General features: G+C 36.4%; 1 protein-coding gene and 1 pseudogene across 1 annotated transcript; both read left to right on the top strand.

Moving 5' to 3' along the window:
- The first annotated feature begins 20390 nt into the window (after nucleotides 1-20390).
- LOC106827840 (olfactory receptor 5P76-like) lies at nucleotides 20391-21336 on the top strand. The gene has a single exon (XM_044752652.2). The coding sequence runs from the start codon at nucleotides 20395-20397 to the stop codon at nucleotides 21334-21336; it is 942 nt and encodes a 313-aa protein (XP_044608587.2). The 5' UTR covers nucleotides 20391-20394.
- A 1616-nt stretch (nucleotides 21337-22952) lies between these two features.
- LOC106827837 (olfactory receptor 5P3-like) lies at nucleotides 22953-23673 on the top strand (annotated as a pseudogene).

Raw genomic sequence — 23673 nt, 5'->3', positions numbered from 1 at the left:
CCCATTCACCCTCCTTCTTCCCCCCTTCCTCTCTGATAACCACCAATCTAATCTCTGTATCCATGTGTTTGTTGTTGTTTTTATTTCCTTTAATTAGTGAGATCATATGGTATTTGTCTTTCTCCCTCTGACTTATTTCTCTTAGCATAACACCTTCAAGGTCCAACCTTGTCAAACATGGGGAGATTTCATCCATTTTAATGGTTGAGCAGTATTCCATTGTGTATATATACCACATCTTCTGTCTATTCCTGCCCTGATGGACACCTAGGTTGCCTCCAAGTCTCGGCTATTGTGAATGCTGCAGTGAACATAGGAGTGCATGTGTCTTTATGCACTCATGATTTCATACGCTTTGGATAAATACCCAGCAGTGGAATAGCTATAGTTCTATTCTTAATTTTTGAGGAATCTCCATACTGTTTTCCACAGTGGCTGCACCAGTTTGCACTCCCACCAGCAGCGTATTAGAGTTCCCTTTTCTCCATATCCTCTCCAACACTTGTTATTTCTAGCCATCTTACAGGTTTAAGATGATATCTCATTGTAGTTTTGATTTGCATTTCCTTGATAATTAGTGATGTTGAACATCTTTTCATGTGCCTTCTGGCCAACTGTATATCTTCTTTGGAAAAATGTCTGTTCAGATCTTTTGCCCATTTTTTAACTGGGTTCTTAGATTTTTGGATGTTGAGATGTATGAGTTCTTTATATATTTTGGATATTAACCCCGTATCAGATACATGGTTTGTAAATATCGTCTTCCAATTGTTACATTGTCTTTTCATTTTGTCGATGGTTTCCTTTGCTGTGCATAGGGTTTTTAGTTTGATGTAGTCCCATTTGTTAATTTTTTTCTATTGTGTTACTTGCCTGGTCAGACATAATATTTGGCAATATGCTACTAAGACTGATGTTGAATAGCGTAATGCCTATGTTTTCTCCTAGAAGTTTTTTGGTTTTAGGTCTTACATTCAAGTCTTTAATCTATTTTGAGTTAATTTTTGTGCACGGTGTAAGATAATGGTGTATTTTCATTCTTTTGCATGTGGCTGTCCAGGTTTCCCAACACCATTTATTGAAGAGACTTTCCTTTCTTCATTGTATGTTCTTGGCTCCCTTGTCGGATATTAGCTGTCCGTAGTTGTGTGGGTTTATTTCTGGGCTCTTGATTCTGTTCCTTTGATCTGTGTGTCTGTTTTTGTTCCAGTACCATGCTCTTTTGGTTATTATAGGTTTGTAATATATTTTCAAATCAGAGAGTGTGATACCTCCAGCTTTGTTATTTTTTCTCAAGATTCCTTTGTCCATTTGGAGTCTTTTTATTTTTTCATTTAAATTTTATAATTCTTTGTTCTATTTCTGTGAACAGTGCTGGGACTTTGATAGGGATTGCGTTGAATCTAAAGATTGCTTTAGGAAGTATGGATATTTTAACTATGTTAATTCTTCCAATCCAAGAGTATCCCACATCTTTCTATTTCTTTTTCAGTCTCTTTCAATAACGTTTTATAGTTTCCACTGTACAGGTCTTTCACCTCTTTGGTTAAATTTATTACTAGGTATTTTATTCTTTTTGTTGCAATAGTACGTTGTTTTGTATGTTGATTTTGTATTCTTCAACTTTACCATGTTCATTTCTTATTTCTAAAAGTTTTTAGTGGATTCTTTAGAGTTTTTCTGTATATAAAATCATGTCATCTGCAAATAGTGACTGTTTCACTTCTTCATCTCCAATTTGGACCCCTTTCACTTATTTTTCTGCCTGATTGCTCTTGCTAGTACTTCCAATACTATGTTAAATAAGAGTGTTTCAAGTGGGCATCCTTGTCTGCTTCCTGTTCTTAGAGGGATAGCTTTCAGGTTTTCTCCATTGAGAATGATATTAGCTGTAGGTTTGTCATGTACGGCCTGTATTATGTTTATCTACTTTCCTTCTATACCCGTTTTACTCACGTGTCTTATCATAAATCGGTGCTCTACCTTGCCAAATGCTTTCTCAGCATCTATTGAGATGACCATGTGATTTTTAGTCTTCATTTTGTTAATGTGGTGTATCACATTGATTGACTTCCAGATGTTGAATCCTGGAATAAATCCCACTTGATCGTGGTGTATCATCTTTATTTATTTATTTGTTTTTTGTCAGGAAGATTTTCCCTGAGCTAATGTCTGTTGCCAATCTTCCTCTTTTTGCTTGAGGAAGATTGTCTCTGAGCTAACATCTGTGCCAATCCTCCTCTATTTTATGCAGGATGATGCCACTGTGAGGCTTGACGAGCAGTGCCTGGTCCATGCCCAGGATCTGAACCTGTGAACCCCGGGCTGCCAAAGCAGAGTGTCTGATCCTCATCACCATGCCACCAGGCTGGCTCTGATTCTTTTAATGTATTATTCTATTCAATTTGCTAGTATTTTGTTGAGAATTTTTGCATTGATGTTCATCAGCAATATTGGCCTGTTCTTTTCTTTTTTTGTGTTGTCCTTGTCTGGTTTTTGTATCAGAGTAATGTTGGCTTTGTAGAATAAGTTAGGAAGCTTTCCCTCCTCTTCAAATTTTTGGAAGAGTTTGAGAAGAATAGGTACTAAGTCTTATTTGAATGTTTGGTAGAATTCACCAGGGAAGCCATCTGGTTCTCAACTTTTATTTTCGGGAAAGTTTTGATTACTGTTTCCGTCTCATTACTGGTTATTGGTGTGTTCACATTCTCTATTTCTTCTGGATTCAGTTTTGGAAGGTTGTATGATTCTAAGAATTTATTCATTTCTTCTAGATTATCTAATTTGTTGGCAGATAGCTTTTCATAGTATTCTCTTATAATCTTTATTTCTGAGGTGTCTACTGTAATTTTCCCTCTTTCATTTCTGATTTTATTTTAGTCTCATCTCCTTTTTTCTTGGTGAGTCTATCTAAATACTTGACAATTTTGATAATCTTTTCAAAGAACCAGCTCTTAGTTTCATTGATTTTTTTCTTTTTTTTTTTAGAGTCTATTTCATTTATTTCTCCTCTGATTCTTATAATTTCCTCCCTTCTACTGATTTTGAGCTTTGTTCTCTTTCCAGTTCCTTTAGGTGTTCTGTTAGATTGTTTATTTGAGACTTTTTTGTTTGTTGAGGTAGGCCTGTAGTGCTATAAACTTCTTTGTTAGAGCCACTTTTAATGTATCCCATAAATTTTGGCATGTCAGATTTTCATTTTCATTTGTTTCAAGATATTTTTTTATTTCTTCTTTGATTTATTCATTGACCCAATAGCATTTCAGTAGCATTTTGTTTGATCTCCACATATTCGTGGTTTTTCTGATTTTCTTTTTGTAGTTGATTTTTAGTTTCATACTTTTGTAATGAGAAAAGATGCTAGATATTATTTCAATCTTCTTAAATTTATTGAGACTTGTTTTGTGGCCTAATATGTGATCAATACTGGAGAATGTTCCATGTGCATTTGAAAACAATGTGTAGTCTGTGGTTTTTGGATGGAATGTTCTGTATATTATATACCTACTAAGTCCATCTGGCCTAATGTGTCGTTTAGGGCAAACGTTTCCTCATTGATCTTCTGTTTGGATGATCTATCCATTGGTGAAAGTGGAGTGTTAAAGTCCTCTACTCTTGTTGTGTTAGTGTCTGTTTCTCCTTTTATGTCTGTTAATGATTGCTTTATATATTTAGGTGCTCCTATGTGGGGTGCATAGATATTTGTAAGTGTTATATCCTCTTGTTGGATTGCTCCCTTTATCATTATGTGATGGCCTTCTTTGTCTCTTATTATGGTTTTTGTTTTAAAGTCTATTTTGTCTGATATAAGTATTGCTACCCCAGCTTTCTTTTCATTGTCATTTGCATGGAGTATCTTTTTCCGTTCCTTCACTTTCAGTTTGTGAATGACTTTAGGTCTGAAGTGTGTCTCTTGTATGCAACATATATATGGGTCTTCTTTTTTTATTCACTCAGCCACTCTGTCTCTTGATTGGAGCATTTAGTCCATTGACATTTAAAGTAGCTTTTGATAAGTATGTACTTGTTGCTGTTTTGTTACTTTTTTTCTGGGTGTTTTAGTAGTTCTTCTCTGTTCCTTTCATCTTTTGCTCTCTTACCTTGTGGCTTGATTGCTTTCTTTAGTACTATATTTGGATTCCTTTCTCTTAATTTTTTTGTGTTCTTTATAGGTTTCTGGTTTGTGATTACCATGAGATTCATATATAATATCCTGCATACACAGAAATCTATATTAAGTTGATGGTCTGTTAAGTTTCACCTCTTGCTAAAAGCTCTAAGGGAGCTTTTGCTCCGCTCCTCTCACATTTTATGTTTTTGATATTGTATTTAACCTCTTTTTGAGTGTTTATCCTTTACCCACTTATTATGGAAATAGATAACTTTAGTACTTTTGTCTTTTGGCTTTCATATTAACTTCATATATGGTTTATCTGCTACCTTTACTGTATATTTGCCTTTACCAGTGATTTTATTTTGTTTGGCAATTTTCTCATTCCTATTTGTGGTCTTTTCTTTTCCACATAAATAAGTCCCATTAACATTTATTGTAAGGCTGGTTTCTTGGTGATAAATTCCTTCAGCTTTTGCTTGTCTGGAAAAGTCTTTTTTTTGTTTGTTTAAGGAAGATTAGCCCTGAGCTAACTGCTGCCAATCCTTCTCTTTTTTGCTGAGCAAGACTGGCCCTGAGCTAACATCCATGCCCATCTTCTTCTACTTTATATATGCGACACATACCACAGCATGGCTTGTCATGCAGTGCCATGTCTGCACCCAGGATCTGAACCAGCAAACCCTGGGCCGCTGAAGCAGAACATGCTCACTTAACCTCTGCTCCACTGGTCTGACCCCTGGAAAAGTCTTTATGTCTCCCTCCATTCTTAAAGAGAACCTTTCTGGGTAGCGTATTATAGGCTGTAGATTTTTTCCTTTCAGCACTTTAAATATATCTTGCCACTCCCTTCTAACCTGTAAGGTTTCTGCTGAGAAGTCAGCTGATAGCCTTATGGTGTTTCCTTTGTGTATAACCTGTTACCTTTCCATTGTAATTTTAGGATTCTTTCTTTGTCTTTAATTCTTGACATTTTAGTTATAATGTCTCTTTGTGTGGGCCTCTTTGAGTTTATGTTGTTTGATGCTCTCTGTGCTTCCTATAGATGGATGTCTGTTTCCTTCTTAGGTTAGGAAAGTGTTCAGCTATTATTTCTTTGAATAGACTCTCTGCCCCTTTGTCTCTCTCTTGTCCTTCTAGACACCTACATGCTTGATGTTGTCATGGAGGTCCCTTAGACTGTCTTCATTCTTTTTAATTCTTTTTGCTTTTATCTGTTCAGCTTGGGTGATTTCTTCTAATCTTTTGTCCATCTCACTCTTGCATTCCTCTGTATCATCTACTCTGCTATTGATTCCTTCTAGTGAATTTTTCATTTCCATTGTTGCATTCTTAATTTCTCATTGATTCTTCTTTATATTTTCTACTTCTTTGTTGAAGTTCTCACTGAATTTAACAATTCTCCCAAGATCAGTGAGCATTCTTACAGCCCTAGTTTCTACTCTTTATTAGGTAGATTGTGTATCTGTTTTGTTTAGTTCTTTTTCTGAGGATTTGTCCTGTTCCATTATTTGGAACATATTACTTTGTCTTCTCATTTTGCCTCTTTCTCTGTGCGTCTATCTATGTATTAAGTGGATCAGCTATGTCTCCCAAGCTTTGAGAAGTAGCTTTATGTAAGAGATGCCTTATGATGCCCAGCAGTGTGCTTGCCTCCCATCACCAGTCTGTGTGGGCTACATCTGTCCTTCTCTGTTGCAGGGAGCAACTGTGTTGCTGTGTTGAGGAAGCTAGGCTGTCCCCCTGGCCACATGGTTGTAACGCTCAGGTGTGTGTGGCTGCTATGGTCCCTTCAGTCTCTTTATTGTGTGTGGGGAGCCCTAGTACAGTTGGCTGCAAGGCCTAATAGAAGATTCCTACTGCAGTTTTTCCATCAAATGACTTGGCCCTCAGCATGGCTTGTTGCTGCACTCATTGGCTTACAATTACCGTAGCCCTCTAGGCTGCAAATCTTTTCTCAGCTCTTTCAGTAGTGCAACTGGGTAGGACCAGGCCCATATATGGCAGCACACAAAGGTTTCAGGCATTTCAAGGTGGGGCTCATCCCCTGTGTAGCTGTTTGAGAAGCACAAGTCTGCTGCAGCTCATGAGCGCCACTGCCTGCAGGCATACACACCTTGTCAACACAGTTCTGCCCTGTGTGCATGTCCCAACCCACTGATGTGGACCCACTCATCATGCTGCAGAGGCCCCACACACTCTGCCAATGCAGGCCTGCCCCTTGCACATGCTGTGCCCCTCATGCATCTCTTGACCTGCAGAGGTGGACCCAGTCACCCCACTGCAAATGTCCCACACACCCCACCTATGCTGGCCCACAAGTTGCTAGAGGGCTTGATATTGGGTAAGGCCAATCTCTAGGGCTGCCTGCCCTAGCTGAACTGAATTAAATCGTTGTTCTAGTGAGAGGGGCAGATCTCTGTGCTAACAGGCCAGGGGAAGAAGTCCAATGGCATCTGCCAGCATCTATGTCAGCATGCCTGTACTAGGTCACAACAATGGCTGCCACCAATGTTCCATTCCTGGGCAGGTGGTCCCAGTCTGGGGAGGTCTCATCTCTCACCAAGATTCATCCAGAGCCTGTAAAGTGAGTGTCTTTTCACCAAAGGACTGTGTACTTTTCTTTCTGGTGATTTTAGATTGTTTTCTGAAATGGGTGAATTGTGCATGGGCCCTTTAAGAGGAAGCTTTGCTTTCCCTTATTTTCAATAGCTTTTGTGTGGTATTTCCTATTGTTGTTAATAACCAGCAAAACATGATATTATGACACTCATCTTGGTTGTGCTGAGTCCAAAAGCTGCTTATTGTAGCAAAGCTCTCCTTCTCAGGTCCCCCGCTCATCCAGGGAACATTTTTTACCTTAAGATTGCTCACTGCTGTGAAGTGCTGTGGATAGAATGTAGGCTTTTACTCTCCAGAAAGGAATTTCTGCCTCTGCCATCTCAGTCAGCACTGTTCCTTCTTGTGGAGGATTTTTAATGCAGTTTTCAGGTCTCTCTCAGGGCTAATTGAACCAAAGGTAGTTGTAAATTTGTTGTGTCCACGGGAGGAAGTGAATTCAGTCTGCATATGCTGCCATATTCCCAGCAATGTCTGATAAATATCTATAAATGTTTGAAGGCATAGACTTCTGCTTCCATTGAAGATGAAGCAGCTCTATTCCTCCAGATCTTCCTCAGTATTACCAAAAATATCCATAGATGTGTCACAACAAACAAGCATAAGAAGACTCTGAAAGAAGGAAAAGGAAGGCGGATTCCTAAGGACCTCGGGACCTGAGGAACCATTTAGCAATGAGTCCCTCGGTTTCCTTCTTGCTCCTGTATATGCTGGACAGACTGCTGCATAAGCCTGCAACCCTGAACCACCAAGAGACAGAGACAGAAAGAACTCTAGAAAAGCCTATTCCTTCTAGCCAAAGAATTGGGAAAATGATGGCCTTAAGAGAACAAAAGACCTTTTGGCAGCACCTGCCCTAAAGAAGACAAACACCAATGGAAAAACCACATGTGCCTCCCAGCCCCAGGTTTCAATAGGGCCAAGCAGGGAACTGATCTTCACCTCACCCACCCTCCAATTCTCCATCCATGGTTAGTGTCAGTGGGGTCCAGTGAGGAAAGGAGTCTCGTCTGCCATGTGGCACCAATGAGACTTGAGGGAGTGAAGGGGGGCTAGTTGGTACTCTGCTCCTTCTGCTTGCATTCTCCCTCAAACCTCTGTAAGTCGAGAAGTGGGGAACTGAGCTTCCTCCTCCACCATGCAACAACAAAGCAGTGTGAACCAGCTCTCCACTTCCCCCTTCCCTAGTGGCATTCTGGCCCAACAAGGAGCTGAGCTTTATTAGAGGCATGGAGGCATAGAAAGTCATGGTAATACTATCACTAGGAAGGAGACAACAGGGTAGAGGAGGGAGCTGAGCTTCCATCTCTCTTATCTGTAAAGAGGCAGTGTGAGTCAACATTTCATTTTTGCCAGATTTGTGTCAGAATAGTGCTCAGCAGGAAGCTGGTGGTTGAATAGACACTTCGCAGGGGAACTTCTTTCTAAAATGATTGAATATAGTTCAGTCTCGTAATATAATATCCTAAATGTTTATGATACAATCACGAGTCACTTGTCATACCAAAAAGCAGAAAAACTACAACTTCAATGAGAAAGGACAATATATGCCAACACGAAGATGAATAGGATGTTGAAATTATCTGACAAGGGTTTTAAAGTAGCCATCAACTAAATGCTTCAACAATCTATCATTAAATTTTCTGATACAAATAAAAAAACATAAAATATTAACATGAATGAAATAGAAGTTAAAAAAATAATCCAGAGAAAATTCTAGAACTGAAAATACAATCACTGAAGTTATCAAAAAGAAAAATCTAAAAAGTCCCAGGGAGAAAGGAATCATCCCTCATTGGAAGAAGCAATATAAAGACAACAGGTTTCTCATGAAACTGTGAAGGCCAGAAGGAAGACACAAGATTTTTCAAGTACTAACAGGAAAGGATTTCCAAATGTAAATTCTATATCTGGAAAAATAGCCTTCAGGAATAAAGGAGAGATCGAGACATTTCCAAAGAAGGAAAGCTAAGAGAATTTGTTCTCAACAAATCTATCTTCAATTAATGGCTAAAGGAAGTTCTTTATTCAGAAAGTAAATGGTAAAAAGAAGGCTTGGAACACTGGTATTTAAAAAATACATAGAATGGAATGAAAATTTTCAAAGGCAGCATATGAAAACATATGATATTCAGGTAGAGTAGTACTGAGAGAGAAATTTACTGCACTAAATGCTTACATTTCTAAAGAGAAAAGGTCCTAGAAGATATAAAATCAAGTGGAAGGAATCACTCTACCTGATGCTAAGGCTTAGCATTAGCTACAGTCATCAGGACAGTGTGGTGCAAGATCAGTGAAGATCAATGAGGGCGACTGCAGAACCCAGAGAGAGACCCACACAAGTATGCCTGACTGATCTTTTCAGAAGGTGCAAAAAAATCCACTGAAAGAAGTAAGGCTTTTCAAAAATGATGCTCTAACAACTAGACATCCATGGAGGATGGAAGCACCTCAACCTGAGCCTCACACTTCATACAAGAGATAACTCAAAATAGGCCATATACTTAAATGTAAAATATAGAATTATAAACTATATACCTTCAGAAAATAGAGGAGAAAATATTGAAGATATAAGACTAGTCAAAAGTTTTGGGGATTGATACTAAGAAGACAACCCATAAATGGAAAGGTTATCCAACTAATCTTCTGAAAATACTGTGTTCCAAAATATGTTTTGATTTATTTCCTGCTTGCTTATATGTATATATATCTGTGCACATATATATTTATACACACACACACATGCAAGCATGCACACAAACATCCACATCCACATATTAACAATATTTTAAAACTATATCCTGTTTGTACTAGAAAAATAGTGATGCCAGGAAATATCAGGTAATTAGATAATACTTTATTACTTTGTACTCAAAGTGATGATTTTTAGTGAAGTACTCCACTTTATCCACTTCTTTATGTGTGGGGAAGATTGGCCCTGAGCTAATGTCTGCTGCCAATCTTTCCTATTTTTTCTTGAGGAAGATTGTCATCGAGTTAACATCTGCACCAGCCTTCCTCTATTTCATGTGGGATGCTGCCACAGCATGGCTTGATGAGCAGTGCTAGGTCCATGCCCGGGATCCGAACCCACGAACCTGGGCCTCCTAATTGGAGCACATGAACTTAACCACTACATCACCCGACTGGCCCCCACAACTTTATCCACTTTTACTTATTAAAATTATGTAAATTTTTTAAATGTTAAGGGTTCTTTTATTTTCGATCTGAGGGATAAACATATTTGCATTGTCTAATATCTTCCTTAGGGCTTCTGCATTTCTTTGTTTCTTAGACATAAAAGACAGGATTAAATAGAGATGTCAGCACTGTATATGTCACAGCCATCAGCATATCTTCATGGAATGAGTCACTGTCCTTGGGCCTCAAATAAACAAAGCAAGAAAATCCATAGTGGATGCACAGTACAGTGAGGTGAGAGGAGCAAGTAGAGAAGGTCTTATACTTCCCCTTTGCAGAAGACACCTTCAAAACTACGGACTCAAAGAAGACATAAGAAACCATAATTAAAATAAAGCTGGACAACACAGGGCCAGGGAACAATAACCATTTCATGATACAAAATGTAATCACAAGCAAGGGAGACCAGAGGCAAGATGTTGCAGAAGACATGGTGGAAAGTGTTGGAGTCACAGAAAGACAAGTTGAATATGGTGATGATGACGCACAGAGAAACCACAAACCCAACCATCCAAGAGGCCAAAATCAGCTGAAAGCAGATCTTATGGGTCATTTGGACAGCATAACGCAGTAGGTTGTGAATGGTAGGGTAACAGTTATAGGGGATGGCAGCCATGATGAAGCAGTTATTTCCACATAAGCCTAAGAAAACATCTGTGTGATACACTCAGGAAGAGAAATGGTCTTGCTGTCTGATAGCAAGTCTGCTAACATGGGGGAGAATTACCATAGTGGTACTAGTTTCTGAAAAGCACAGGCCACAGAGGAAAAAGTACATGGGGGTGTGAAGGTTGTGACTGAGCTGGATGACTCCCATTATGGACACATTTGCAGTTAAGCTGGTCTCTTGGGAGAAGAAAATCATAAGGAGGAGGAGACTCTGCAGGTCTGGGAAACTAAAGAAACCCCACAGAGGGAATGTGCTTCCTGTGGTATAATTGCCAATCCTCCTGGTGGACAGAGAAACTTTGCTTCAAAGATGCAGAGATCCTTGAAGTTAAGATTCTGAGATAATTTTAAAAAGATCCATATGCGCTGGAGTTTAGTGAAGGGCACATAGGTACGTTGCAGGCAACTCTTCACGAGAGAACCTGAGAAATGGATGCTAAATACACCTGCCTGAAGTCAAGCTTGGGAATCAGAGCGATGAGAATGATTCTAGCATGAGAATCTGCATAACTGACAAGGAGGGGGCAAGATCTTGGATTCTACTCACAAAACCACTCTTTATCTCTCTCATTTCCAATCAGGATTTTCATGTAGGAGGGAAAGTAGGAATAAAATTGCTTTTTCTGACCCACTGGATCTGTGATGTCACATTTTTCAAATTCTTTTGGGATCTAATGGTACTTTGGTACTCGGAATGCTTAATAAATTATTGTATGAATGAAGAAAGGAATTCAATCCTTTGAATCATTTAGAATGAATACAACATTTTAAAAAATTTATAAAGATCAGTGAAATGTTCCAAACGAACTTTGACTTTCTTTCAATGCAATCCTATATTCATCAGTGCACCACCATGAAGCAGCTACAAAGGTGATAATTGTGACAATGATTAGACCACATACATGATTTTAACATGTTGTAACTTCTGCTGGGTTCCTATCCATGGTAGTAAGTGGAGCTTGAGATCCATAATATCATTAGTTCTTAATACATATCAATAATTTTTAAGTTATTGAAAACTTCTTATTGACGTTCTTTTTCAGATGCCTAATGTGACATAACAGACGAGCTTGGAGTAATGATTTTGAAGGTCCTGTGTCATTCTTGAATGGCATATTCTGGTCATTATGTTGTAATGAAGTTAGGGTTTTTAGCAGAACTTCTACGACATTTTCTAGACGGTATACCTGTTATGTGGTTTGCTTTGCATTACGGAACTAAATAGAATCAACCCATATTTCTCAGAACGCTTTGGCAAATTATATTTATATTTTGATTCTTCATTAAACATCCAGTCTTGTGGGAGGTAAGGGTAGAAAAGTGATGTGAAGACACTCTATAGAATTTTGATTTTAAATTCTGTCACTTTTAAAGGTAATATTTTCTTATGTCCCTGCCACATAAATCTTCCTATTGACTAGCATGTTGTCAAAGATCTTCCTTGGAGAAATATTTTCTCAAGGCTTAAGTCCGGTTTTTATTTCGGTATTAGGTTTTTTGCTATTGATTTGTAGAAGTTCCTTATATATTTTGGAAATGACCCCCTAATCAGATATATGCTTTGGAAATATTTTCTAGCATTCAGTAGATTATCTTTTCACTCTGTTGATTGATTCCTTTTCTTTGCAGTAGCTTTTTAGTCTGATGTAGTTCTATTTATTTATTTCTGCTTTTTTTACCTGTGCTTTTGGTGACATATCCTAGAAATCATGAAGTCATGAAGAAATCAAAGTCATGAAGTTTCCCCCTATGTTTTCTTCTAGCAGTTTTATTGTTTCAGGTATTATTTTTAAGACTTTAATGTATTTTGAGCTGATTTTTGTGTATGGAACAAGAGCCCATTTGTATTCTTTTGCATGTGGATATCCATTTTCCAATCCCATTTATTGAAATAACAATTCTTTTCCCATTTTATAGTCATGCCATTCTTCTCAGAGATCATTTGACAGTACACATGTGAGTTTATTTCTGGGCTTTGTTCTATTTCATTAGTTTATGTTTCTATATATATGCTGGTACCATACTGTTTTGATTAATGTTGCTTCCTAATACATTTGAAATCAGGATGTCTGATGTCCAGCTTTATACTTATTTCTTAAGATGTCTTTGGTAGTTCAGGATCTTTTGTGTTTCCAAACAAATTTTAGAATTGATTTTTCTATTTCTGTAAGTAATTCCATAGGGATTTTGACAGCGATTACCTTGAATTGTGATACAGCTTTGAGTAGTATAGACATTTTAGCAATATTCTTCCAATCCACCAACACCAAGTCTTTCTATTTCTGTTTCTTTAATTTCTTTCATCAGCATTTTGTATCTTCTATAGTACAAGTCTTTCACCTTCTTGTTTACGTTTATTACTAAGTATTTTATTCTTGTTAATTCTATTATAAATGTGATTGATTTCTTAATTTCTTTTTTAGATAATTTACTGTTAGTGATTAGAAAATCAAGTGATACTTGTGTGTCAATTTTGTATCTTGCAACTTTACTGAATTTGTTCATTAATTCTAAGAATGTTTTTAATCTTTATGGTTTTCTACATAAGATCATGTCATCTACAAAAAGAGATAATTTTGCCTTTTCTTTTCCTATTTGGATGACTTATTTTTCTTGCCTAATTTCTGTGGCTAGGACTTCTATGTTTAATAGAAGTGGCTAGAGTGGGAATTCTTGTCTTGTTCCTAATTTTATAAGAAAAGCTTTCAGTTTTTCACCATTGAGTATGATGTCAGCTGTGGGCTTCTCATAAATGGCCTTTATTATGTGGAGGTAAATTCCTCTGGACCTAGTTGTTCAGATTTTGTCATGAAAGGACGTTGAGTTTTGTCAAATAGTTTAACTGCATATATTGAGATGATCATGTGATTTTTATCCTTGATTCTGTTAATTTGGTGTATCACATTAATTGATTTGCATATGTTGAACCATTCTTGCATCCTAGAGAGTCCCATATGGTCATGGTGTATGATCTTTTTTTTTTCACGTGTTGTTGAGTTAGATTTGCTAGTATTTTGTGGAGGACTTTTGAATCTATGTTCAATGTACATCAGGGATACTGACCTGTAGTTTTCTTTTATGAAGTGTTTTGTCTGGTTTTCTATATGGATACACTGGCCCCATAAAATGAGTTTGGAAGAAGTCCCTCTTCTTCAATTTTTTGGAAGACTTTGAGAAGGTTTGGAGTTCATTTTTATTTAAGTGTTTGGTAGAATTCATGAGTGATGACATCTAGTGCTGAACTTGTCTTTGTTGGGAGATTTTTGATTATGGCTTTAATCTCCTTACTCATTATTGGCCTGTACAGATTTTCTATTTCTTTGTGAATCAGACTTAGTAGGTTGTATGTTTCTAGAAATTTATCCATTTCTTCCAAGTTGTGGAATTGGTGGGTTATAATTGTTCATAGCAGTCTCTTATGATACTTTTTATTTCTGCGAAGTCTGTAGTAATGTCCCTTCTTTAACTTCTAATTTTCTTTCTTTGTTCTTTCCTTTTTTCTTGGTTAGTCTGAGTAAAGGTTTGTCAATTTTGACTATATTTTCAAAAAAGAACTCTTAGTTTCATTGAGGTTTTAAATGTCATTTATTTCTACTGCAATCTTTATCATTTTCCTCCTTCTGCTAACATTGGTCTTAGTTTGTTCCTGTTTTTCTAGTTCCTTGAGGTTTAAAGTTAGGGTGTTTATTTGAGATCTTTCTTTTTTCTCAATGGAGCCATTTATCACTATAAACTTGCCTCTTAGTACTGCTTTAGCTGCTCCCCATAAGTTTTGGTATGTTGTGTTTTAATTTTCATCTGTCTCAAGATATGTTCTAATTTCCCTTTTGATTTCTTTTTGACCCATTTGTTGTTCAACTGTGTGTTGTTTAATTTCCCCATATATTTGTGGATTTCCCAGTTTTCTTCTGTTGTTTATTTCTATTTTCATTTCATTGTTGTCAGAAAAGATACTTGGTATGATTTAAATCTTGTTACATTTGTTAAGACCTGTTTTATGACCAACGTATGTTCTATCCTGGAGAATGATCTATGTTCACTTGAAAAGGATGTGTATTCTACTGCTATTGGGTGAGATGTTCTGTATATGTGTGTTAGGTCCATTTGCTGTATAATGTTGTTCAAGATTGCTGTTTTCTTATTAATTTTCTTTCTGGATGTTCTATTAATTATTGAAAAAAAGTTTCAAGTCTCTTACTTTTGTTGTATTGATTTCTGTTTCTCCCTTCTGTTATGCCAATGTTTACATTATTTATTTAGAGACTATTATGTTGGGTGTATATATATTTATAATTGTATCTTCCTAATGGGTTGATCCTTGTATCATTATAAAATGTCTCTCTTTTTCTCTTGTGAAAATTTTGGACTTAATCTCTGTTTTAGCTGGTAAGCATGGCCAACTTTGGTGTCTTTTGGATACTATTTCATGGACTATCTCTTTTAATCTCTTCACTTTCAGCTTATGTTTGTCCTTATATCTAAAGCGTGTCTCTTGTTCGAGATATATTGGTCAATCTTGCTGTTTATTTCATTGAGCTATTCTTATGTCTTTTGATTCAGGGAATTTAATCCATTTTTATTCAAAGTAACTGTTGATATGTAAAGACTTACTATTTCCATTTTGTTAATTGTAATCTGCTTTATACTTCTTTTTTCCATCTTTCTCTCTTTTGCAGACTTCCTTTGTGATATGCTGATTTTTGTACTGATATGCTATGATTCCATTCACTTTTTCTTTTATGTATCTTCTATAGATGTTTTCTTCATTGTTACCATAAGGTTTACATAGAAAAATCTTATAGTTATAACAGTCTATTATAAGCTGATGCAAACTTAAATTCAGTTGTTTAAGAAATCTGTATACTTTAACTTCTCTTCCCCACACTTTGTTATTCACATCACAATTTATATCTTTTTATATTGTGTATCCATTAACATGCTTTTTAAGTTATAGTTATTTTTAATGCTCTTGTTTTTTAGCTTTGTTACTATAATAAAAGTAATTAATATAATACTACTACAGTATAACTATGTTCTTCATTTGTCTATATATTTACCTTTACCAGTGAGTTTTTTACTTTTATATACTTCTGAGTTTCTCTTTAGTGTCTTTCTATTTCAACTTGAAGAACTCACTTTAGCGTTTCTTGTAAGGTAGATCTAGTGGTGATTAATTCCCACAGCTTTTGTTTGTCTGGAAAGACTTTATTTATCCTTCATTTTTAAAGGACAATTCTGCCAGATATAGTATTCTTGGTTGACAGTTTTTTCATTTCAGAACATTGAATATATGATCCCACTCCCTTTGACATGCAACATTTCTGCTGCAAAATTTGCTGTCAGTTTTTGAGGCAAACCATTGTATGTGATTGTTGCTTTTTTCTTACTGCTTTCAAAATTCTCTCTTAGTCTTTGATACTGACAATTTCATTTTACTGTGTTTTGTTGTAACATTTAGGGGTTATTTCAGCTTTGGAAATCTTTTGGGCTTCATGAATATGAATGTTTAATTTCCTTCCCAGAATTCAGTTTTCAGCCATTAATATTAAATTAATCTTTCATCCAGTTCTTTCTCTTCTCCTTCTTTCACTTTCAAATTGCATATATTGTTTCTCTTTCTGGTGTTCCACTAGTCCCTTAGGCTTTCCTTACTCTTTTAAATTTTTTTCTTTTTGCTCCTTGACTGGATAACTTCAAATGACCTGACTTTGAATTCACTCATTGTTTCTTCTCCTTGAGCAAATCATCTGTTGAACCCACTATTGAATTTTTTTACTTGTTATTGTAGTATTCTGCTTCAGAAAATCTCTTTGCTTCTATTTCATATTTTCTATCTGTTATTGATATTCTCCTTTTGTTAATGTTTTTTATCATGTTTTATTTTATTGTCTATCATTGTTCAAACTCGTTTATCTCACTCATCCTCTTTAAGATGATTATTTTGAAGTTTTTGGCAGGCAATACATAGATCTCCTTTTTTTAGGGTCAATTACTCGAGAGATATTTTCTTTCTTTGATTGTGTCATTATTCTATGATTCTTTGTATTCTTTTTGGCTTTGTTGGTGTCTGTGAATTTAGAAAAGAGCCTCTGCTTCCAGTCTCTGTGCGCTGGCTTTTACAGGGAAAGACCTTCCTCCATCTGCCTGGCTAGAGATTCTGGAAGGTGTTCCAACTGTTTTTATGGATGTGTCCTGCCTGGCTTCTTCTGCTGTCTTACTGCTGTAACACAGGTCAGGACGTTGTATGTATGCTTCATTTCTCCCATACCTCATGGGGAAGTTATTTAAATTTCTTCACCTGCTCCTATTCTAGCAGAGCTTTGTCAGGTACATCAATCATCCCACAACTTCTCCTTTGTACTCAGCTGCCCCCAACAATATGTGCTGGCTCTGTCTGTACTGAAGGTCATGAGGCACAGAAACTGATCATTCTGGAGCACTTTGAAAGGCTGGGATGTGGAGGTACACTCTAGTCTTCTCCTTCCCTCCTATGGGAGTAGCTTCAGCTTCTGCACCTTCTCCCAATCTTTCAGAGCTGTGCCAAGTGCAGTCAGAAGACTGCCCCTCTTCCTTTGTTGTTAACTGTCCCCACCAATCTCTGTTACTTCCATCAGTGCTGTGGATGAAGCAAGACAGAAACCAAACCCTCAGGCCTCTCACTGAAAGACCAGGAGGGTGTATGCATGCTCCAGTTACTCCTTTACCCAGTGAGAACTTATGGGCTGTGGTGATGTTTTTCAGCACTAAGCTGTGACAGGGAGGGAAAAACACGGGGAAAGCAAAATTGCTCTTCTTATCCATTTCAGTGTGACTGTACTTGGTTTTGTGTTTGACTAAGGTATGGCAAGTTCTCAACTGGATTCTGGACATCTTATAAAGATATTTTTGTCTGTAATTTTCCCAAAATAAAGTGTCTCTTTGGAGAACCAAAGGCTGAGACTTCCTTCTATGCTATCTTGCTAACATCCCTTCCCCAATTGCTTTCCATTCTTATCAGAAAGAAGGACTCATGTGGGACAGCCACTATGTACATTTATAAATTTGTCCTGGGTTCTGTTAATTCTACTGCTCTTTGTCATAAAATATTCTTAGAATACTAGAAATAGGTATATATCTTCCCAACCACTTGTGAAGAAAAAGAAAACTTGGAAGATTGGTTTGAACTTGTAAGAGGAAGGTTGAAAATAAATGGCTAAAAAAAAAATATCACTGAGAAAATTACAAAAGAAGAAAGCATAGAAATATATATAGTGCAAAATAAATTTTAAGGCAATATTGTTTCAAGCAACACAAAAGCATATTTCTTAAAAATGAAAGGTACAGTGGGCTAGAATTGTTGGAAGTGTTCAATACAGTTTACAGGATCAAATCTTTAACATTCAAGTCCAGTCTCATCATTTTCTATGTGACCTCAGGCAGATATTATACTTCTCTGTGTTCACCTTATTTCCATCACTGCTAAGTTTCTTTAAATATGTATTAAGCATTTTTATATTTATATAAATATATAGTGTTTCATGGGGAAATTTGGGTTTCTGAGTGAATTCAGAATGCCATGACAGAAAGTTACTTATTAGAAACTGCCCTGTTTATTCCCTCTATAGCCATTATAATGATCATTATGTTATTATACATTTGTTTACAGTTTAATATCTGTGTTGCCCTCTAGAATATAAGCTGCTTGACCTGAAATATCAAATTAAACTTAAAACCAATATTTAAGTATGGGATAATATGTTATACTCTCAATAATTATGAAATGAAAGGGTATCAACATTTAGAAGAAAGGAAAAATTACTGATCACTTGAGAATTGACAGAACCCTTAAAGATCAGTTATGTTTGTGTGAGGTGAACTGCTCAATATTCACTTGAGAATGTGATAATGAGCCCGTGCAATTTTGAATTCACATTTGAGTCTCTAGAATCTTCAGAGAATTATCCTCAAAGCCAAACAGTACTCACAGCCATAGTTGAGAAACAAGGCAGATGTATACCCTAGCTGTAACCCTAGTGAGTAACCCTAGCTGAATTAGCCTAACTTTCTATAGTCTATTGAGTGTGTTAAAAGAAGCACAGTTTGAAGATAGGATTCCTCATTTTTCCACCCAGAAGAGCAAAAACTCACATGGTCTTTCAACACTATCTAAACTTGGTGCTCAGCCACAGAGTTAATAAATTCACTAACTTTGAGATGTTTTGGAGACTTTCTGTTAGTAAACATCATGGGGAAAGACTTTCTTTGTTTATTGTTCTGAATGCTGTAGTTTACAGGCAACCAGATACTTTGGACAAAGTCGAGAATATAAAGTCAGAAAACTTGGAGGTGAGACTCAACCTGGACACTTTCTGGGTGAACCAGGGTAAGCTTCTTTTTAAAAAAAATTTTTTTGGTGTGGAAGATTGGCCCTGAGCTAACATCTGTTTCCAATCCTCCTCTTTTTTTTCTCTCCACAGTCCCAACATATAGCTGTATATCTTAGTTGTAAGTCATTCTAGTTCTTCTATGTCATATGCTGCCACAGCATGTCTTGATGAGCAGTGTAAAGGTCCATGCCCTAGATCCTAACTGCCAAACCCTAGGCTGCCAAAGTGGAGCATGTGAACTTAACCTCTCTGCCACAGGGCTATCCCCAGGGTAAACTTCTTAACTTTTTATCCTGGAAAGTTATTCAGTTGTATATTTTGTTGAAACTAATATTATTTTGTTCTATGTTACCCCAATCAGAAAACTATCACATTGTTAGATTGTTACATTAGGAAATGTTTTGAATTTTTGAATAAATGTGCATTATGTCCTAGATATTAAACATTCAATGTTTTGCATTGTAATTACATTGATATTTCAAACTACTTTACAAAACAATATTTTAATTGTCAATATTAAAAATCTATAATAAATTTACGATAGGTAGCTTCATTCAGAACCCTAATTTCAATTCCTTTCTATTTCTGTTCCTTTCTGTTTCTTGTTTGTCCAATTAGGAAAATTGTGTTTCCCCTTAAAGAATGGTCTTCTTTAACTGACATAAATTGAAACTTGTGGTTTACTAGGCACCTCTTTTATACATAGCTGCAAGAAAGTAGAAAGGGTCATTTATTATCCACCACTTTCCAAGAGACTTGACCTCATATTATTCAATTTCGTTTATAGGACAGTTACTAAAGGAATGGAGTGGATTCAAACTACCTGGGATTCACATCTTGATTCTGCAACTTACTATGTAAATTTACATAAATTATGTAACATTGTCAAAGTCAGTTTCTTCACGTATATATAACATTAAATTAGTTAATATTATTTCATGGAAATTAAAATAGAACTCTAAATATAAAACTCTTCAGCCTGTGCCCATACAATTTAGTAAGAATTCAATAACTCTTGGTTATTACTCAAATCTCCATTGAATAATTCTATATTTATACACATTTATCATTTTTAATCCATCAATCAGTTTTGTTATTCTCATAATGCTTATGGTTTTCGTCTTTAGCTTTAAAGCCAATTTAAGTCCATTTTTAGATGTATAATATAAAGAAAAATAAATATACATTATTTAAAGTAGATTTTCTCATGTTTCTGCTGAAAACAACTTTTAAAATATAGAAGATTCATTACACATGAATATGTAAACTCTGGACTCTGAAGTGAAAAAAAGATCCAAACTTAGCTTGAACAATTTATTTTTTTTAATAACCTCTATGTGTATCAATGAAAATGAAATCACCACATTTACAACTTCTTTAATGTAATGTCTCATCACAGGTTTGTTTTGATAGAAGCTGTGTTGTGACATGGACGCCCTGGGAGATGGAAACCACACTCAAGTGACAGGGTTCATTTTATTGGGCTTAACTGACGACCCACTCCTTCAAATCATCCTCTTCATGACCATCTTGTTTATGTACCTGGTGACCATAACTGGCAATCTCAGCACAATCATTCTTATTAGAATCTCTTCTCAGTTCCATCATCCTATGTATTTTTTTCTGAGCCACTTGGCTTTTGCTGACACGGGCTTATCATCATCTGTCACACCCAATATGCTTGTAAACTTCCTGGTGGAGAGAAACACCATCTCCTATTTTGGATGTGGCATCCAGCTTGGTTCTGTTGCTTTTTTTGGAACAGTTGAATGCTTCCTTCTGGCTGCTATGGCATATGATCGCTTTATGGCAATCTGCAGCCCATTGATTTATTCCACTAAAATGTCCACAGAAGTTTGCGTTAAATTGCTCAAAGTGGCTTATGGAGGTGGTTTTCTCAATGCTTGCACTGTTACTATATCCTTCTTTACTTTCTTCTTCTGTGGACCAAATCAAGTTAATCATTTTTTCTGTGATTTTGCTCCTTTAGTTGAACTGTCCTGTTCTGATGTCAGTATCTCTGCAGTTCCCTCATTTGTGGCTGGCTCTGTCATTGTGGTCACAGTGTTTGTCATAGCCGTCTCCTACATCTGCATCCTCATCACCATCCTGAAGATGCGCTCCACTGAGGGGCACCACAAGGCCTTCTCCACCTGTGCCTCACACCTCACAACAGTCACTCTGTACTTTGCGACCATCACATTCGTTTATGCCACACCCAAGTCCTGCTACTCAACTGACCAGAACAAGGTGGTGTCCGTGTTCTACATGGTAGTGATCCCCATGTTGAACCCCCTCATCTACAGTGTCAGGAACAATGGGATTAAGGGGGCTCTGAAGAGACAGCTTGCTAGAAATATATTTTCTTAGTGAAGCCTAGTTTTTGGTAGGATTTGATATAATAATGTACCATAAATGTAATAATAAAAGGAAATTGAGTGTTTTGATCTAAATATTTCAGTCCATATGTCACTTGCCAGTGTGGAGCTTCTTGGTAAATGTAGGGGATGGATTTTCAGTGTCAAATGGTAAATTTCAGGGCCAGAGTTCATAACCTTCAGTAAAATTAAAATAAATTTATAATTAGTAACAAAATTTGATTAATAGGAAGAACTACTTAATCTGACAAAAATCCTTCCTAAAATTTTATTCATATCTTTTTCTTCAAGCCATTTAAAGTCAATATTTATTTTTTAAAGAAGGCACATTTAAAATAAACTTTTCTTTCCTTCTGAGATTTCTTTTTTTAATTTTTAAAATTTACTTTTTATTGTGGTAACAGTGGTTTATAACATTACATAAATTTCAGGTGTACATCATTATCTTTCGATTTCTTTGTACATTACATCATTTTCACCATCCAAAGACTAATTACAATCCATTACCACACACATGTGCCTAATCACCCCTTTCGCCCTCCTCCCTCTGCCCTTCCCCTCTGGTAACCACCAATCCAATCTCTGTCTCCATGTGATTGTTTGTTGTTGTTTTTATCTTCTACTTATAAATGAGATCATAGGATATTTGACTTTCTCCCTTTGCTTTCTTTCACTTAGCATAATACACTCAAGGTCCATCCATGTTGTCAAAATGTCTGAATTTCATCATTTCTCATGGCTGAGTAGTAATCCATTGTGTACATGTACCACATCTTCTTTATCCATTCATCCCTTGATGGGCACCTCGTTTGTTTCCAAGTCTTGGCCATTGTGAATAATCCTGCAATGAACATAGGCGTGCATGTATCTTTACACACTTGTATTTTCATGTTCTTTGGATAAATATCCAGCTGTGGAACAGTTGCATTGTATGGTAGTTCTATTCTTAATTTTTTGAGGAATCTCCATACTGTTTTTCCATAGTGGCTGCACCAGCTTGCACTTCCACCAGCAGTGTTTGAGAGTTTCCTCATCTCCACATCCTTTCCAACACTTCTTGTTTCCTATCTTGTTAATTATAACCATTCTGACAGGAGTGAGGAGATATCTCATTGTAGTTTTGATTTACATTTTGCTGATAGTGATATTGAATGTGGCGACATATTGCTTCATCTCGCTTTTTATTTCATTCAGCTACTCTTATGTCTTTTAAGTGAGGGGAGTTTAATTCATTTTTATTTAAAGTAACTATTGATATGTAAAGACTTACTATTTCCATTTTGTTAATTGTTATCTGACTTATACTTTTGTCCATCTTTCCCTCTTTTGCAGACTTTCTTTGTAATTTGCTGATTTTTGTGCTGATATGCTATGATTCCATCCTCTTTTTCTTTTATATATCTTCTATAGGTGTTTCCTTTGTAGTTACCATGAGGTTTACATACAAAAATCTTATAGTTATAATAGTCTATTTTAAGCTCATACAAACTTAAACTGTATATTTTAACTTCTCCACACTTTATGTCATTGATGTTACTATTTTAATCTTTTTATATAGTGTAATCATTAGCATACCTTATTAGTTATAGTTATTTTTAATGCTTTTGTCTTACCTCATCAGTCACACCTGTCATGCTCATCGGCTTCCTCAGGGAAGGAACCTCTCTGCCTGTTGTTGATTGTATAGCTCAACTGTGTTCTGTAGTCACATTTGGGACAGCTGAGTACTTCCTGCTGCCTGTCATGCCCTATGACTGCTATGTGGCCAACTGCTTGCCGGTGGTCTACTCCACTCACATGTCCCCCAGAATCTGCATTCTCTTAGTGGGAATATCCTACTTGGGTGGATGCGTAAATGCTTGGACATTTACTAGCTGTTTATTGAGTCTGTCCTTCTGTGGACCAAATAAAGTCAATCACTTTTTCTGTGACTATTCACCACTTTTGAAACTTTTTGTTCTCATGATTTTACTTCTGAAATAATTCCAGCCATCTTTTCTGGATCCATCATTGTGGTCACTGTGTTTATCATTGCTCTCTCTTATGTCTCCATACTTTTCTCAATCCTGAAGATGCACTCTACTGAGGGGCAGCACAAGCCTTCTCCACCTGTACCTCCCACCTCACAGTGGTCACTCTGTTCTATGGGACCATTACATTCATTTATGTAATGCCTAAGTCCAGCTACTCAACTGAACAAAACAAAGTGGTGTCTGTGTTCTACACAGTCATGATCCCCATGTTGAACCCTCTCATCTATAGTCTGAGGAATAAGGAGGTTAAAAAGGCCATGGGAAAACTGATGACTGGAAGACATCGGTGGTCCTGA

Source organism: Equus asinus, chromosome 20, assembly GCF_041296235.1.
Source record: "Equus asinus isolate D_3611 breed Donkey chromosome 20, EquAss-T2T_v2, whole genome shotgun sequence".
Lineage (NCBI taxonomy): Eukaryota > Metazoa > Chordata > Mammalia > Perissodactyla > Equidae > Equus > Equus asinus.
Note: the sequence above shows the minus strand (reverse complement) of the source record. Positions and strands in the feature narration are given on the sequence as shown.